The 17,772-nt window shown below is 43.8% G+C and overlaps 3 protein-coding genes across 7 annotated transcripts in view; 2 read left to right on the top strand and 1 right to left on the bottom strand.

Moving 5' to 3' along the window:
- Window positions 1–9,291, bottom strand: part of suco (SUN domain containing ossification factor) — a 32,343-nt gene extending 23,052 nt beyond the window's left edge. For all 4 annotated transcript variants that reach the window (XM_076153558.1, XM_076153559.1, XM_076153560.1 and 1 more), the window contains exon 1: window positions 9,011–9,291. In XM_076153558.1, the coding sequence (XP_076009673.1) occupies window positions 9,011–9,063 (53 nt within the window). In that variant the 5' untranslated portion in view covers window positions 9,064–9,291. The remainder of the gene's footprint in view (window positions 1–9,010) is intronic.
- A 1,086-nt stretch (window positions 9,292–10,377) lies between these two features.
- Window positions 10,378–13,909, top strand: tmed5 (transmembrane p24 trafficking protein 5). The gene is made up of 4 exons (XM_076153562.1): window positions 10,378–10,715; window positions 11,413–11,510; window positions 11,594–11,774; window positions 12,316–13,909. The coding sequence occupies exons 1-4, from the start codon at window positions 10,530–10,532 to the stop codon at window positions 12,532–12,534; spliced, it is 684 nt and encodes a 227-aa protein (XP_076009677.1). The 5' UTR covers window positions 10,378–10,529; the 3' UTR covers window positions 12,535–13,909.
- A 421-nt stretch (window positions 13,910–14,330) lies between these two features.
- pigc (phosphatidylinositol glycan anchor biosynthesis, class C) lies at window positions 14,331–17,422 on the top strand. 2 transcript variants are annotated; one of them, XM_076152791.1, is made up of 3 exons: window positions 14,331–14,432; window positions 15,471–15,698; window positions 15,795–17,422. In XM_076152791.1, exons 2-3 carry the CDS (start codon window positions 15,471–15,473, stop codon window positions 16,449–16,451), a joined length of 885 nt encoding a protein of 294 aa, XP_076008906.1. In that variant the 5' UTR covers window positions 14,331–14,432; the 3' UTR covers window positions 16,452–17,422. The 2 variants fall into 2 exon arrangements, with proteins under 2 accessions (XP_076008906.1, XP_076008907.1); XM_076152792.1 differs by lacking the exon at window positions 14,331–14,432 and adding an exon at window positions 14,751–15,146.
- Window positions 17,423–17,772: the final 350 nt, after the last annotated feature.

The raw sequence follows: 17,772 nt of genomic DNA, 5'->3' as shown, positions 1-17,772 counted from the left end.
CAGTGTATCTTTGCAAAGTCAGGGAGAACATTATGTAAAAAGAGAAACTGTAGCTGCACAATACGGTGAAAAACTGGTGTGTGTTGTGTTACTGGATGATGAGATAACAATATGTGATGTGATGCGATAAGTCACATTAAGATGTGAGGCACGTTGCCTCAAATCCTGAAACCAAATCACCACAGCATCACCATGACTAGGGACGCCTGAGGAACCAAAGAAGCATAAACAAGGCAGCATTTGTCTGAATAAAAAGGAGTTTGCAATGCTGCTGTTCATGCACATGTAACACTTCTTACAACTGCTTCAATGTCAATGGTTTTTAAAAGGAAGCAGCTGCATGTGAAGAGCCTCAATCAAATAAGCTAGATTTGCTCTAGATTTGCATGTTCTGCTTTTTCTTGGTGGATCAGTTCTACACAAGTGGAATGGTAAGAAAAACACTGTCCACAAACACAACATGGGTGTGGACTACACTTTACAGGACCTCCAACACACAGGATCAAGATAAGCGGCGGTATGTGTAGGCGGGTAACAGAGAGAGAGTTATCACTTAAACTAGTATAGAGCCTATAGAACAATGTGTACTATCAATGTCCACAGCTTCACCCCTCATGACTCTTATGAGACAAGATAAGTTTGCTGACTGTTTGAATTTTCTACTGCCTAAAGCAAAGCAAATGTATGGAACTGTTCTCTAAGCTTAAAATATCAGGTTAAGTAAGAATGAGTCACAAATTACCATTATTATAAAGATCATCATTATCATCATTTCAACAAGGTATACATTAAATGCAGACATAGGCTGAGAAAACGAAGACTAACACTTATGGCATTAAAAGGAAAACATGTTATATACCAGCTTTCAAACTATATATATATATAACTTTAAATGATCACATTACTACCTGCATTTAAGAAATACATCTAGTCAACTGATACAGACAATTATATAATATGAAATAAAGATAAGGTTCTCAAAAGCAAACAATCAAAGGGCTCAAAATGTGGCATAAACTGATGTCATTGCATCAACAAGTAGCTTTATTACTGTTACTTGATATTAGCAATACATTTAGTCTGATAACTGTAAAGGCAACAGTCCAATATCTCTATAGATTTGACTTTCCCTTAGTAAATAGCACTTAAGTTTCTGCTTCGGTCCAACTTTCCAATCGCCAAAGGTCACATCAGATTTCCATTTGTTTCAGCCTTTGGAGAACATGTTTGTATTCCTGGAAGTATCAGGATGCTTCCTTCGCTGTGACGCACTGTGTGTGAGTTTACATCTTGTGTAGTGTGAATGGTTAAGACACACCCTAACTGGAATCTCCCCTCAGCAGGAAAGAGGCACGCAAACAGGTGGAACACAGATTGTTGCCATTGTTGGCTACGATTCATGTTCACCTTGCATGCTTCTTTCCTCCTCTCACATGCACTGCCATCCAGATGTCAACACTTCAAAGCTGCTGAGATATGTGTTTGAGCCATAAAGTGTGTTCTACCGTATCTGCACTGATCATATGCAAAAACGCAAACCTTAAAAGTACGTAGAAGTGTCTCCTTCGCCTGGAGAAGGCCGTGTAGAGCCGAGAGCGAACAAAGGCTGAGGATGCTAGACGCCAACTCACTTATTCATTTGACCCCTGACCTTTGTTAATGGCTACTGTGGGGAGGCAGTAGCTCAGTGGGTACAGCTTCCGCCTGGGAACTGGAGGGTCGCTGGTACGAGTCCCTGCCAAGGTGCCCCTGAGCAAGGCACTGAACCCTCAATTGCTCCCCCCTCTGCGTAGGGTGGTAATGTAATGTAAGTCGCTTTGGATAAAAGCGTCTGCCAAATGCTCGTAATGTAATGTATGTAATGCTACTGCTTAAACCAGCGTCTTCCCTCCGAGACGTCGCCCCAGCTCTGCCATGACCCCCAACACTAAACCTCCCCTGACCCTAATTCCCCCCTGACTCCCTCCCCCACCTCTCCCATCGCCCACCCATGAAATGAATGTGCCTGATGCAATGCCAAATGCCTGAACGATGTACCTTGCAAGTTTGGCGGCAATTAAAGGAATGGGGCGCTACCCAGCCATGTCAATCAAGGTGTGGATGGAGGAATTTACTCAAACACATCCAGGTAAATAAAGCTGTAAAAACCAGAGAAGCACATGCTCTGACTGCGGAGTTGGGTCGGGTCTTTGGGTGGGATTTCTTCTCTTTTTTTTTTTTCTCTCTTCTCTTCTTCTCCACAGCCTATGATGCGATCTGTAGTAGTCTACATTGCTGTTCGACATCATTCTGTAAGTCCACATTATTGTGTCATGTTCTCACAACCTTCAGCAGCCGTGACTTCCTGCTGCTTCAAGTTCAATCTACTTGTACCTCATATTGCCTATTTTACCTCAGGGTCAAAAAGAATAAATCAAAAAATAAAAACACATGCTCTTCAATTATAGTAGTAGTATTAAGTAGGTTAAGTTAAGAGGAGAGACAGCTTTACATTACCTGGGTTACCTGGGGAAACAATACAGGACTTTACCTCTGCTTTTCTTATGTTCTGAGATTTAACAATACCACATTTAACAGCATCTAAATAAGCCCCACATCCCTTCACAAACGCAGAGCTTCATAAGCACAGTACGGGGGTGATAGTGAGGCTGAGGTGTGAGAACCATAGCAGCAGTTTCAGTCGTATCACAGACCAAACAGGCCTGGAAGTGGGGCACTGGAAACTCTGGACGACGCGACGGAGAAAAGGGAATGACCGACGCAGACATGTGAAATGATGCAATACGATATGAAAGGACACTGTCTGTGTGTGATGCAACACATGCATGCACGCACACACACACACACACACACACACACACACACACACACACACACACACACACACACACACACACACACACACACACACACACACACACACACACACACACACACACACACACACACACACACACACACACACACACACACACACAGTCAGGCAGCACCGATGCATCAGAGAGCACAGCAGGAGAACAGAACCTCACTAAACATTCACCTCAGTACTAAGTATTCCATTGTGCTGAGAGGATGTGGCACATTTACAACACACACCTGCCACGTTTCATTAGTCATAATATCAACTGCATAATAAAATAATTAGTGTCTGATATTCCAGTCTGTTGCAGGAAGTGCCGCACCTTTATTTAATTTTTCTGATCTTTAATTATGAATTTCTTTGGCTTGTGACATAAACACAGCCATGATGCATTCAAATGCTGACGTCCGTGGTGGGCGTGAACTCAAAGCTGGGTCATCCTATGGAGGCTTGTGCAAACATGCCCTTCATTAGGTTTAGAACACAATGTTCTTAAGTGAGGACGCCTTCTAGGTCAGCTTCAGACCGGGCTCCCATGTCCAAAGCTCCCACCCTGACAAACACACACACGGCCACTGGGTTAGTCAGCTTGGTCAGTGATTTGGTTTTGATTCAAAGAACCGACAAAGGGATAACACACACACACACGCTACACGAGAGTCACTCAGTAGTTTTAAAAGGTACCGTAATGGAGCTGAGAGTGAGAGTGGGGGAGGGGAAGAAAAGACACCCAGGCATTTTCAGAGAGGAAACACAGCTCTGTTCTCTGAGCAGGAAAAGGCAGAACAGGCTCTGGTGTTTCTCACAGCACAGATCGTCCATCTATCATACATGAAACGTCTTCAGAACAACGAAAGACGGAAAATGTTCACAGCTTGGAATTGTGAGAGTGGATAAACACTCTCTGGTTGATTACTTGACAAAATGACGTTAATGTCCAACCGCAGGCAGTTAATCAATTTTAATTAAAAGCTCAGTTTCCAAAAACCAAAACCAACCAACATGCTTCGCTCTGTCATACACACACAAACAACACAAACAATCAAATGCCATATTATTGTGTCGACATCAGCCTATAAACTTTCTCCCTTGCATTTCTAAACATTAACACAGAAAGTGTTTTTGTGTCAGAGCGCTGAAAGAGCTTGGGGGGGTTGGCCTGCGTTAAACTCTGCTACACGCCTGCCTACTGCAATAATCAGGTCAGCAACAGGCTGCAGCAAAGAAGTAAGCAGAAAGGAACTCTAGGTAATATTATAAGTTTGTTTTCAGGTTACTAGCATGATAAGAACCCCAGACAGGGCAGAGCAGAGTTCAGATCAGGACCATCTGCTGTTCCTCCTTGAATCCAATACAATTCCATCCTAATCTAACTAAAACGGAAATTAAATTATGCATAAATAACTTTCCAGAGCAGAACAGTATGTTGCTTGTAAAATTCATAGACGAAGCGAAGGGAAAAACTGTGCGTTCTACCAGTCCTCCTCTTCAGTCCGGCCTCATGATGCAAAGGTGTTCTGAAGTTCCTGCGTTGAACACATTTTCTCAACAGAAAAGCCATTTACAACAAATTTCCAACCAAAAATAAGTAAAGTAACATAATTGGTGTGTTTACATTCCCATTCCACTGTATATTCTTGTCTGTTTGCCCCCCTAAACCACACAGCCCAGGTTATAAAGGGTAAATAAAAAGCATTAACACATAAAAGCTGTGCAGCAGGTGAACAGGCAGGCAAGAGAGCTTAGAGTGGTCAGCAGTCTCCATGGCCACTGAACGGGAACAATGGGGGGCTTTGGTGTGCCAGGCCAACTCTGTCACTTTAGACACAACTACAGCTGCCAGCCTGCTACAACAGAGAGATGGACCCGTCATTACTGAACCCGGAGTCTCTCTGGTAAAGGAACCAAGGAAGTCCACGCACAGGTATTTACAGGTATAACTCACACACTGGCAGCTGATCAGACCCAACTGAAAGGAGTCTTAAGTACAGGTGTGTTGTACTTAAGACTCATGTGTATATTAAATAACAACAGGTCATGTAAGGCAATATCAGACTGAAGTTCTAATGCTGAAAGAAAATAGAGCAGACGACAAACAACTGAGAACAAGAAGTCGAGGTTTGGGTTACTGAAGAGGATGATGGTTGAGATAAGGGTTCAACTTCAACCTGGACCTTTTGGTATCCCCCCCCCCCCCAGCTGGATGTACGGATGGATGTTTCTCCCCTACAAACAGGAAATGTTAGGTTTTGTCCCATGCTGAGGTTTTATCTGCAATTTGATGGCATTCTTCTGCACAATTCTCACTTGAACATGAACTCAGGCACATGGATAAGCCAGGCAAAGTTGGGAAATGTGCTGTTCAGAATGAAATAACTCTAGTACAAGATAAATACCACATCTACTCCAAATTTCGATTCGCTCTCTAGTCTTAAAAGTGAGTGCTCAAGAGGACTCGGCAACCTTTGCAGAAATAAGAGAAGGGGATGGGGTAGAATGATGCCACAAAGCAGAAGAGAGAGAAAAGGAGCACGTGTAGCAGCACACGGCTGTAGATCACCGCAGCTAGATTATATTTCAGGGCCATAAAGTTAGCGGCGAGATAAGATGGATTGCAGAGAGGTGATGGGCTTCAAGAAAATGCAAGTAGGAAAGTAAGCCACAAATTCCTGCCCCAAACCACGCTTGTGACCTTCCATTTTGTCAGTTTGTCAACCATTCCCATCCCCCATTCAATGGCTGGAATCTTCTTTCTGTCAGCCATTCGCAGAACAAATACTGATAAATGTCTGGTAGTGGAAAAAACAACCAGGACAACCGGTAAACTCAGTGACAAACTAGACCAGGACGACGGCCTTATGCAACTAACGTGGCACAAAGGGCAGGACGCACACTTCCTTTAACTGAAGCGTCCTCATGCTATACATCCACTTCCTTTGCTAAACAGTGACCACAGTGTCTGTGAGCATGTTAAACACTTATCTTTAAACCAACAAATTGAGTTGGGAGTGGACACACAGGACATCAAAGAGTCATTTTTAAGGTGGTGGATTGTTTTGAGTTTCAAAATGTAATTTGCCTGGCACCACATTTGCAAAATTCCATTAGCCAGCTCATGATTGCTTTGAGGTATTGTTTATATATAGGCAAAGTATTTGCAGGATGGTCAAGAGCTGAAGACCAAAGTACAAACATGATCTGCAGCAGGGAGCTAAGTGACAACATCTCATGCTATAAGCTGAATTATCTATGAAAAACAGGATAGGCAAGCTCACCAGCCCTTCACTGTCAAAGTGTACAGACAGCAAAACAAGCCTACAGTTAGAACGAACAGGAGCAAACAAAGCACTACTGTCCCTACAGACTGAGGGATAGAATTATATATATTTTTAAAAACAGCACAATGGAATGTCAGCAGAAATTTAACGGTACTCAGCAGACAAATTGCAACCTTATTCTACCTCAGAGAAAGTTGTAATGCTATACTAGTTTTGTTACGCTTTAGCCAATTAAGAAAGCGTGGACAGCTCCTATGGAATATAATTTAATCTCCATCTTGTGACGTTGGCTATAGAATCCTCTCATCGGTGCTAATCACATTACATCATAACAATAATCTTAAAATGGCTATGATACTCATTAGCCTGTGACACCGGGCAGAATGTGATGATGAGGCATTCATGACACTCGTCCAATAGAATGATAACGATCCAATTGATGTTTGTGAACAAGGATGCTTTGTAAGTGATATAATTTACAGACAAACACTAGAGAAGTGATGAGCCATCAAAATGAGTAAACTCCTGAAGTTAAAGTGTGAATACTGGCAGAAACCAAGTTTGTGGTGAAGTATCATTAACTTGGCTACAAACCTGCACCTCCACGCTCTGAGGTACACACGGCGACTTTTGCCCGTGTTGCTGATGTCAACAGCATGAGCTAGCATACATTACACACAGTGAGATCCTTGTTGCTGACTGTGTGAATGAGGAGGTGGCACGGCAACACACAGCACATTCTACTGTGCCACCCCGTCCATTGCAGCATAAACATCTAGTATGCTGCTGAGCACACATCCAGCGCTCCCAAAGTAACGCAGAGGGAGAGCGAGACATAACTTGGCCTATCCATTTCACAGAACTTCATCAGATACCTGCAGAAGCTGAAACCATCAACATCAACTACAGAAGAAGCCAAGAAGCAATACCTGCCTTGCTCATTTCACTTATGGGGTATGCATAAAATCAATCAACTGTGATCAATAAAACAAAGGCTTTGGCCGTTTGCCAAATAAGCTTTTCTGATTGCCAGGAGACTCATGATGAAGAGTGGAGGCCCCACAGTAACTTGCCCACACCTCAAATCAGCGCTGCCTTGGAAACCCTTGGAGTTGCACAAGGACTGCATTCCCCCCATTTATCCGCGATCCCTCTGGGAGGTGTGAGAGTTGGCATGGAAGAGTGAGACGCCACCAGTAGCACGCTAAATGGGGTTTGCATTAGTAATGAGGGCTGCATGCATGCTTAACTGTGATCATTAGTTTGTCTGTGGGAAAGTGAAAAGGTGTCCAAACCAACCGAACACACTCTGCCATGCAAGGGTGTAATCCTCTCTGGGTGTTTAAAGTAGGATCGCTTGCTTTATGTTTAGTTTAGAATTCAATCCTCACTTTGACGTTGTTTGAATCTGAATGAAGCAACATAAAAGGTGAAACAAGTGCACACACAGACTGCAGACTGTTCCGCCTGGTTGCTGTTTCTGCTGTTTTTTTCTCTGTGCATGAATAGAAAGAGCCTGTCTCCTTGCTGCTCTGGAAACCTTCCCTCTAGGCTACACAGTCTCACATCACATCGCACAGGAAGTCAAGGTTAATAAAAAGTATTCTGCTTATAGGCCTTTCTGGTTTTTCAGCCTTTCGCAGGAATATACAGGTTTGGAGGACACATGGGCAGACTGCTTGACAGTAAGAGCAAAGGTAGACCAAGTGTGTTCTTTTGCCTTCTGTAGGAAGGAAAGGTGGGCTCAATCTAATCTGAACAATAGCTGAAGGCTTTGAAAGCAATCTGCTGTTAGAGAATAGAGAAAAAAAAGAAGGGGGTTCAAGGGTCACAAACAGACTCAAAGGAGGTGTAATCACTTTGAATCCATTTGTAATTATGATAACCAGCATTTCTTTCATGTGACCTCATCCAATTCGTTTGATTTTTATGAGGACATGCAACACTAATCATCATCTAGATCAATAAAACATGAACACTAAACTCAGATGCCGAAAGGAAACAGAAATAATTTGTGCTGTACCAGTAAACAAACAGCTTAGGCTCCAGTTAAACATTTCCTCAAGACGTTGCAGTAAAAGAACGAGCACAGGGAAGAGCAGAACATTACCTGTTTGTTTGTTTGTTTGCACAGAACGTTAACATAACTCCTGTTTTTACATGAGCCAGATAAATAAACAACTTGACAAACCTCATCTATAGTGAACTCCTGTGTGCCTCTGACATTAATTTCTTATTGAGTTGTGAATAATCTCTGCATGTAGGTTGGTTAAGGACTAAAAACGCAATGTTATGTAATGTTTGTGTTCTTTCTATTGAATTATTCAGATGCATTCATGAGTTACGTTGTACTGAAGTGCAGCTGGTCGATAAACAAAAAAAAGAGTTTAATTTGGTGTCAAGTTATCAAAGAGGAAAAGAGTGAAAGGTTTCTGAATGGCCAATTTAACTTAAGCAACCAGTTTTGGCATTAATCGAACAAAAAATAGATTAATCGAAACATAGATTAATCGAAAAACTGCTGATACTTTCGTCTTCCAGAGTCACGCTTTACTGGTTTGTGTTGGCCAGCTTTCCTGTGACTAATAAACAGCAGAATAACTTAACTTATTCACCAACTACTATCAAGTAACAACCCGGAAAAGCGTGTAAATGTGTAAGAGAGTAACATGCTACCCACATATCACTGAGATTAGCTGTTAGCCCCCTCGCGGTGATGATTCATGACACTGAACATTGACGTCGAAACACAGGATGGAGAGCGACGAGACGGGCAGCACGGGGGGGGATGTACCGCTGTATCTATCGTTTTACCCGGAATTTCTTCACCGTTTCGTGGACAATGTGTGTGAGCGTAAGGTGTTGCGCTTACCAGCACAGGAGAGCTACAATGAGGCACACCAACAAAACACGCAGCCTCTTCATTATCTTCCCGCGGGGACCAACATCCTCGCTCTTTGGTGGTTCTTCCTAAGCTCGCGTGTGGCGACAGTGTTAATTAGGCATAAACAAATGGACGTCTCCGGTGCCTAATAGCTACGTTTGAAGTATGCTAATTGTCATTGTGCGGTCCGCTGTCCGCTTCTTTTCATCGTGGGAAGCTACTGATGCTCACTGCTGGCAGCCTGTCGATAAGGTCAACCCCCGCTGGGCGTTCAGCCAATCAGATGCGCCGCGTGGATCCGTGGGCCAATCACAGGGAGCTTAACAAACACGGATCTGTGACCTACATTTGTAGAGTCCCGCCTCTTTGGCCAGGTCTGAGCTGCTGGTGCGCGTGGAAGAAGACGCGTCACATTATTTTATTGATAATCAAATGACTCAAGGAGTGAAATAATATCGAGATATGTCGCAACAGTCTGGATAAAATGACGGATGTTGATATGTTCGGCTTCAGTGAATGCAGTGGAGTGAGCAGTGGAGTGAAGCCCCTCACACTGATGGAGCCCAGGCCCCCGAGGAAGAGAACACAGTGTACTTTCTGCTGCAACAACACAAAAACATCAGACACTGACTCAACTCAACAGTCTAATACTCAGACTCTAACTTTTGTTCAAACATATTGCAAAATATGTATTTATATAGGAAAACAGGATAAAGAAAGTCATTAAAATGAAATTATTTGGTCAGTAATGTTTCATCATTTGTGACGTATTCCCTTATTAGATGACATATACAAATCTCTTGGCTTACACATATATAACTATAACTATAGGTTTGCACAGTCAGTCACACTTTCCTTCTCATATCTGATGATCTTCATGTAGTTCACCTAAACTCCTCCATATAATAATAACACCCTCACCCTGTCTGAGAACGAGTTACACTTTTCTATATTGATTTGATTTAATAAATGATTTATTTTTTATTAAAAAAAAAATACAACTACAAATACAATATCATTGATTACGTCTTCATTTTGGTAACGTGTATGTATATTGTTACCTCACAGTTGTGTATACACACCTGTTTTGTTTTGAGCTGTTGATTATGCGGCGTAAACAAAAGGGGGGGAAAATATTTTTTCTTTACAGAGAGAAAATAAAAACATGTTTTCGGACAGTGCATTTCAAAAGGCGCCCTAAAATATGCCTGTTTAATCGTATCTTCTACAGTTGATGCGGCACGACATAAAAACATATCCCCCAAAAAAATACCTCACTATAGTATGACGTATTGATCCAGCGTTATTAAACATGATAAGTGAACAATAATTAACTTTTTACACAGGCGGGGTCCTGAGGTAATGACAGCCTTTCGCAGTGAGTGATCGCTCCTCGTTCGGACAGTAGTGAAGTTTGTGTGAAAGTATTCGGACTCAACGACGCAATTACCGACACCCTTTTCTGGACTTTCCCCCCCGTCGCCATAGAAACACAGGGTCCAGGATCATGGACGCAGCCCGGGTGTTTGCGTGTGTGTTGTCTGTCTTCGTTGTTCTGTCGCAGAGGTTTGTGGCTCTCACCGCCTTCTCTCAGTCTCTGGACAGCGACTTCACTTTCACTCTGCCCGCTGGACGAAGAGAATGTTTCTACCAGACCATGAAGAAGGACGCATCACTGGAGGTCGAATATCAGGTGGGAAACACTCACACACACACACACTGGTTATAAACTTACATCCGGAAGTACCCATCTCTGTTTCTGAGTGACTTGTTTGAATTTGTACTCAAAATCTTCACTTTAGTACTTCTGTGTTTGTATTGATCTGCTGCTTAGTTTACATTACGGTTTGATTGTATAGATTGTGTGCATAATGTACAATCAAATGTTCCACAAATGTCACTCAGCATCACGTCACGGAACATGCGTAAAGGAACCTGTTACACCGGTCACGGTGCTGAGCCCAAGTCTCTGCTGTGTCTGCTGGTTTGCATCAGAGCTCAACCAACCTCTTCAGTCAAATTTGTGTACATTTTTATTTAAAAACGTGTGTTGTTGTTGTTGTTTGACTGACAGTTTGGCAAACTTTGTGAATCTCAGGTGCAAACTGTCCAAAAGTTTGTAGAAATGACTTTTCCAATTCAATTAAGATGCACTATTAATAATGACACCATGTCCAATCACAATACTGGAAAATGGGATATGTTTGGTGACATCATCAAGCATTTTGTTATAGTAGTGTATCTGTTGTGTTGTTGATGAGAGAGAGAGAGAGAAGAAGTCCCTAAAAGACATCCTTAACTGTACATCGTCCTCGTCTCAATTCCATATCTAGCATTCTTCACATTCACTGGATGAAATAAATTGTGTGTGTGTGTGTGTGTGTGTCCAGGTATTAGATGGTGCAGGTCTGGACGTAGATTTCCACATTTCCTCTCCTACCGGCCAAGTGCTGTTCAGTGACTTTCGCAAATCAGATGGAGTTCACACGTGAGTATCATCGGCGAGGTCATATTGAAGAACACAACAGCATGCACAGCCTCACTCTCTCTCTATTCTCTTACTTCAACCAGTGTTGAGACAGAAGACGGAGACTACATGTTCTGCTTTGACAACACGTTCAGCGCCCTCTCGGAGAAGGTGGTCTTCTTCGAGTTGATCCTTGATAACATGGATACAGATGAAGATCCGGAAGACTGGAAGGAATATGTCCATGGAACAGACATACTGGACATGAAGCTGGAGGACATCATGGTGAGGGTGAAGCCCAGCTGATATAGATCACAACACAATGGGTTAGACGTTTAAGCCAAGTAGAGGTATTTTGTTTGTGGGCGTCCCAGACTTTGTCCCTCTCGTGTCTGCCATTGAGATTTTCTGTCACCATGTACGTCCACAATATGGGACACAAAGCTACAAAGAGGATGTCACAAGAATAGTCGTGAACTCTGACCCATCTGAGAACAAGCCAATAGTTTCAGCTTGGCCCATAGTAGCCTGTAATCCCGCCCCCCAACAGCAACAATATTAATTAGTGTCAAACATCATATCCTCTGTGTCCATGATGGTCGGCTGTTTTGATAAGGGACAGGAAGTGTAACGTCCTGTGGAGGAAGTTGTTTGCTCTCAGATGAAGAAACGCACCTGATTGAGCTGCTTTGTTTACAATATAAGAGCCGTCCCTAGAGGGACCACATGTTCTTTTCATCAGGCCTCAACTAACACGACAATGCAGTTGGACAGTTTTTGTTTGTCTCAGTCTTTCACCTTGACTGTCCCCTCTGTCCCCTTTCAGGACACCATGAACAACGTCAAGTCTCGGCTGGGCAAAAGTTCTCAGATCCAGACCTTGCTGCGTGCGTTTGAGGCTCGCGACCGGAACCTCCAAGAGAGTAACTTTGACACGGTGAACCTTTGGTCCGTAATCAACCTTGTTGTCATGATGACGGTGGCGGCTGTTCAGGTCTACCTGGTCCGCTCGCTGTTCGAGGACAAAAGGAAAACGTACACGTAATATCACACCCAACGTAGGGACAGAAGGAGCTCGCCCAATACCAGAAAGATGGACGAACTCCTGGCATGCGACTACTAAGGCATGATGTCATTCGCACACACACACACACACACACACACACACACACACACACACACACACACACACACACACACACACACACACACAGAGATCTAAAGATTACAATAGTCCAGTTTCTCGTCTGGTCTTTCAGTGGTGACGGGGAAGAAAAGTTTCTATTTCACTTACACGTTTTGAAATAGAAACTCCCATCTGTGTTTTTTGCTACTTTTCCTCATCCGTCTCTAAACTACAGGGAAAAGTCTTTTAATCGTGTCATATTTGATAAACCTCACAATCTGCTGTATTATCTTCACTGAGAACAAAGTAACAGTCAACTTTATGATGTAACTATTTTTCTAACAGAGCCTAAATTAACAAAGACACAACAAAACTGAAACTGAACTCGACGAAGAGGCCGGTGTCGTATTTGACCTTTAACCTTTAACCTTAACTGTACCTGATGACCTTGATTTGTACCCAGCTGCCTGCGTTTTAATCTTCTGTGAGGCCTTTTAACATGTAGATGGAAACGTCCCCTCACATCTCTCCCTTGAGTGCTGGATGGAGTTCAGGCGCGGCCGCTGCTGCTAAAGTTGCTTCCTTGGCACCAAGCATATGTGGAGTAGGCCATCATTTCCCTTACTGCCCTCACTATGTCGTGTTGGCTCCTTGCCTAAATGCCATCCAGCACCAAACGCCCCCCACCCCCTCCTCCCTCCCCTGCATCCCCAGGGTTTCTGATATGGTGTCTGCTTACAGCCACCTTGCCTGTGAAGATGTTGAACCTCTCTCACACGCCCTTCATTGCCTTGGTGGCGCTGTGTTCTTTTATGTGGTTGTATTTTGTTGGAGTAATGTACACAATTGGAGAGGAATACAAGCTGGCAGCTGCTGTGCTCCACCTGATGCCTGACTACCACATGTGTTTTGTTTTCTTTGTTTGTTTTGCATATATCTGGAGCATATTTACATACTGGGTCTTGACCCTAATTTGTTTTTAAATGGGGCTTCCTGTCATTGGGGTCAAGCTGTTCTGATACGCAGGACAATGAGCAGTGTTTCAAATGTTTTTATGTTATTGTTTTCATCTATAGTGTTGAGATGCTTCCCCTGTTTGTGAATACAGGTGCTGAAGCTTTATTGTTGCAGTGCGTCACAATCAGAACCTGTTCCGTCACGCTGCGATCCGGGCTGGAAAGCTCGATGTCGCCATCTTCTGACGGAATATTGAACTTCCTGGTGCTGCAAAACAAAATTTGTAGAATTGAGTTGAATTGAATTGATTTTTTTGTACTCTATCCTATAAGGTGATGTGCTGTTAGAAAAACCTTTCAAGTGTTAAATGATACATCTCACATGTATCAGGATGTGTTTTTATGGGGCCTTGCGACACAAAGGATAAAGTTGAGAGTGTTTGTTTCCCTCGCTCCTCTGCTCTCACTGACCATTAAAGATGACTTCAACTACCCGGATGAAGAAGTGCAGGAAGATGGAATTAGGTATAGCATATTTATTCAACTTATGTTCTGTAGATATGTGTATAAATTAAATGACTTCGTTTTTTCTGACCTGTGCTGTTTGTCTATTTAATAACGAGCAACGCACTTTTATTGTGCTTTATCTGCTTTATATTTCTTGTTGCACTTGAATAGATATATGTATTTCTTCTGTAGTATTATCTTATCTGATCTTAAATTCGACGGACCAGTTTGACAGCAGGAAGCACGTTCCGTTAGAATCAGACAGGGGGCGCTGCAGTTTAACATGGTGCTCCACTTCCGGAATAATGGAACAGCGGGATTGAAGGATCAACGCTGAAAACAATCCCATCACAGGTACATTAAAACATTTACACTCATTTGTAACAAGGTTGTATAGTGTTATTCATATTTATCTAGTTTATCTCGACTTAGACTTATCTCGCGTGTAATTAATCATTCTAGGAGTAATGTTGTCCTTGTTATATTACGTGACGACATCAGCCTGAATGAGTCCATGTTCACCCACTATGTCTAGATTGTCGCTCTGTTATGTCACTATTTATTTATTTTTATGTATTTACTATAAATGGTCACTACTTCGTCATTATTTTCGCGTAAAGAGGAAAAGCTGTAGCACTGTCACGATGTACTGAGTAGTTATGTGCAGAGGCTTTATCGTTACGAACAGCAAACACGACGTTTAAAACTGAAATCAGACGCAATGTTTACTCGGTTCTCGCTCTTGAACATCTCTGCTGTTATGTCATGTTTTTGAAGCATTTTCCTCCAGTGTCCGTTGATCAGACGCTCGCGGTAGGACTTCCCACTTCCAGGTTAGCGTCAGATTACACGGTGACATTTTCTACCGGCACACCAGTGATGAGGGTGAATTAGAATCTAAAAGAACGTCTGCGTGTTTTACTGTCAAATGACAGCTGACGACAATGACGCGAATTGCGCTTCTTCCTCTCATTTGACAACTTTAATGATGCTAAACATAAACAACGCTCAGTGTTAGCTCACTAGCTTCTGAGCTAGCAAAGTCTACCGGAAGCTCTCTCAGTCAAGGTAAGTTGCTATTAATAATGTGGTTGTTCCTTAGAGACTTAAAGCTTTGGACAAAACGGGGACACACTTATCCTCTGATACCTGGAGACATCGTAACATTACTGTTTATACAAACATTAATTATATGTAAACATTAACATTATTAACGTGCCACACTTCTTACCTCTTTCTCTCTCTGGTTGTGTGTGTCTCTCTCTCTCTCTCTCTCTCTCTCTCTCTCTCTCTCTCTCTCTCTCTCTCTCTCTCTCTCTCTCTCTCTCTCTCTCTCTCTCTCTCTCTCTCTCTCTCTCTCTCTCTCTCTCTCTCTCTCTCTCTCTCTCTCAGATGGGTGCAGACAGCGGTCCTGGTCCAGCTGTGCCCTGGAGGAAGGTTCTGTGGGAGCGTCAGCCGTTCCCTGATAACTACGTGGACCAGCGGTTCCTGGAGGAGCTACGGAGGAACGAGGGCCTCCGTCAGTACCACTACTGGCCTGTGGTGAGGGAGGCTGGCTTTGTGGGACAGCAGGTGTCCTGTGTGGCCATCTTCATCACCCTGTGGCTCTACATGGAGGAGGTATGGCTCTAGAGACCCTCCATGTTCTTCTCTGCTTGTGTCATTGCTGCAGGCTGGGGTTTCAGTGATGTCGTCATGCGTCTGGTCTCTTTGCAGGGCCTGCTGTCTCCTGAGACGCTCCTGTGGACCAGCCTCCTGTGTGCCCTGCTTGGTTATGGACTGTACCAAGCCCTGGCCTCCCACACTGAGTCGGGCTGTGAGCCCCGGACACGCCTGGCCGACCTGCAGAGCGCCACCATTTTCCTTTCCTTCACGTTTGGCTTCTCTCCCATCCTGAAGACACTAACGGAGTCGGTGAGCACAGACACAGTGTACGCCATGTCGGCTGTGATGCTGCTGGCCCACCTGGTGTCCTTCCCCTACGCCCAGCCCTTGCCCCCCGGGAGCCTCTCCCTCAACGCCGCTCTGTTCGCCTCTGTGTGTTTAGCGTCGAGGTTACCCGGCGCTCTGCACACCTTCGCCATGCTGAGCTGCGCCCTGCTGGTGTTTGCCCTGTGGCCCTGCCTGCTGCAGAGGATACGGGAGAAGGCGCCCGGCCAGTGGGCGGGAGTGTGTCTGGGAGTGTGTATCGGAGGGGTGGGGGGTCTGGGGTCGCATTGGTTAGCGGGGGCCGTGCTCTTGGCTCTGGCCCTGGGGAGCGTTACCCTGCTCTGTCCGCTCCTGCTGATCTGGCTGCAGAGACACAAGGACAACATCCACGGACCCTGGGACGAGGCCGAGATTCACGAGGACCTCGGCCGCTTCCTTCACTGACGGACGGGCTGAGATGTTAAAGTATAAAGCTTGTTCCTTTGCTAAATGAGACTCCAGGGTCAAACCTGTTTTTAAAAGTAATCAATCAGCAGTATTGTGTGGTGCTGGACATGGAAACTGACAAATACGACTTCATCACTGGCCAACAAAGCTCAAAGCTGCTGCTTTCTTGAAGGTGTTTAGCAGGAAACTGTTCCCTAACTGTTCCCTAACGTGCTCTGCTGCCTCACATCACCGCACTAAGCACAGATCCACCTGTGAGTTTCGGGTCATCTGTGGGATTTGTGCTGGTTTATGTTTCCTACGGAGCGATGAACTCACACACAGGGTGGTTAGATAACGACCAAGGGCTACAACTACTTGAGTAATTTAAGTAATGTAATTTTATATATTGTTATGAGTTATTTGAGTAACTTGACGGAGAGTAATCAAAGGATTCTTGTATGTGGTTTACAGCGGACATGTTATTGTCACTTTTACACTTTTGACTGTGACATCATTCTAAGCCAGAGTGCGGTGGAGATGAAGGAGCCAGCAGATCTGTCGTCTTCAACCAGAGGATCGACTTCTTTGCCAAAAAACAAACGAGTGATTGCTTCTTTTTTAATCGATTTTTTACTTTAGGAAGATGCCAGATTTGTGGCAGCCGTGTTGTTCTTAACACACACACACATGCACACTTAATGGCACCTTGCACTTGTGGCCACGCCCATTCAGTGACACACACACACACACAACTGGTATTTTTCCATCACTAATAATGGAGATGGGCGCAGTCATGAATCTCCCTTGAAATAGGAAACCCGTGAAGAAGAGAACAAAGCCAGTCCTCTGCTGAACCTCACACGTGTGTCATGTATGTTGGTTAACACTCCCCGCCACTGCCTCTCCTTTTTTGCAAACTGCCTCAAAGACCTTGTTTTTAATGGTATGTTAATTTATATATGAATAAAATCACTATCTATAACTTCTCCTGTTTGTCTGTCCAGATCCCCAAACAATGTGTGATTATAAAACCAAGGTTGCGCAACATGTACACAACTAAGTGAAAGCAGCTGCAGTTGAGCAGTTGACCGCTAGATGTCACACTTTCATCTTTACATTCCTCGGCCTTGCTCAGAATGTGGTTTCTCAGGCTTTGCGGTCGGTTTACACTGATGACTTAATTTGCAATAATCTATAGCACTAACATGTCAGAGTGCAGCTGGTGCTCATGTTTGTCCCTGGGATTCTCATTAAATAGTAGAAATCCTGGACGTAAACGCCACGATTCCCAAGAAAGTTGAGACGGTATAAAAACATAAAAACGGAGAATTTGAAC

Source organism: Genypterus blacodes, unplaced genomic scaffold (genome assembly GCF_046128005.1).
Source record: "Genypterus blacodes isolate CSIRO-AG114 ecotype Tasmania unplaced genomic scaffold, CSIRO-AGI_Gbla_v1 ptg000058l_1, whole genome shotgun sequence".
Classification (NCBI taxonomy): Eukaryota; Metazoa; Chordata; class Actinopteri; order Ophidiiformes; family Ophidiidae; genus Genypterus; species Genypterus blacodes.
This window is presented reverse-complemented; position numbering and strand designations above follow the sequence as displayed.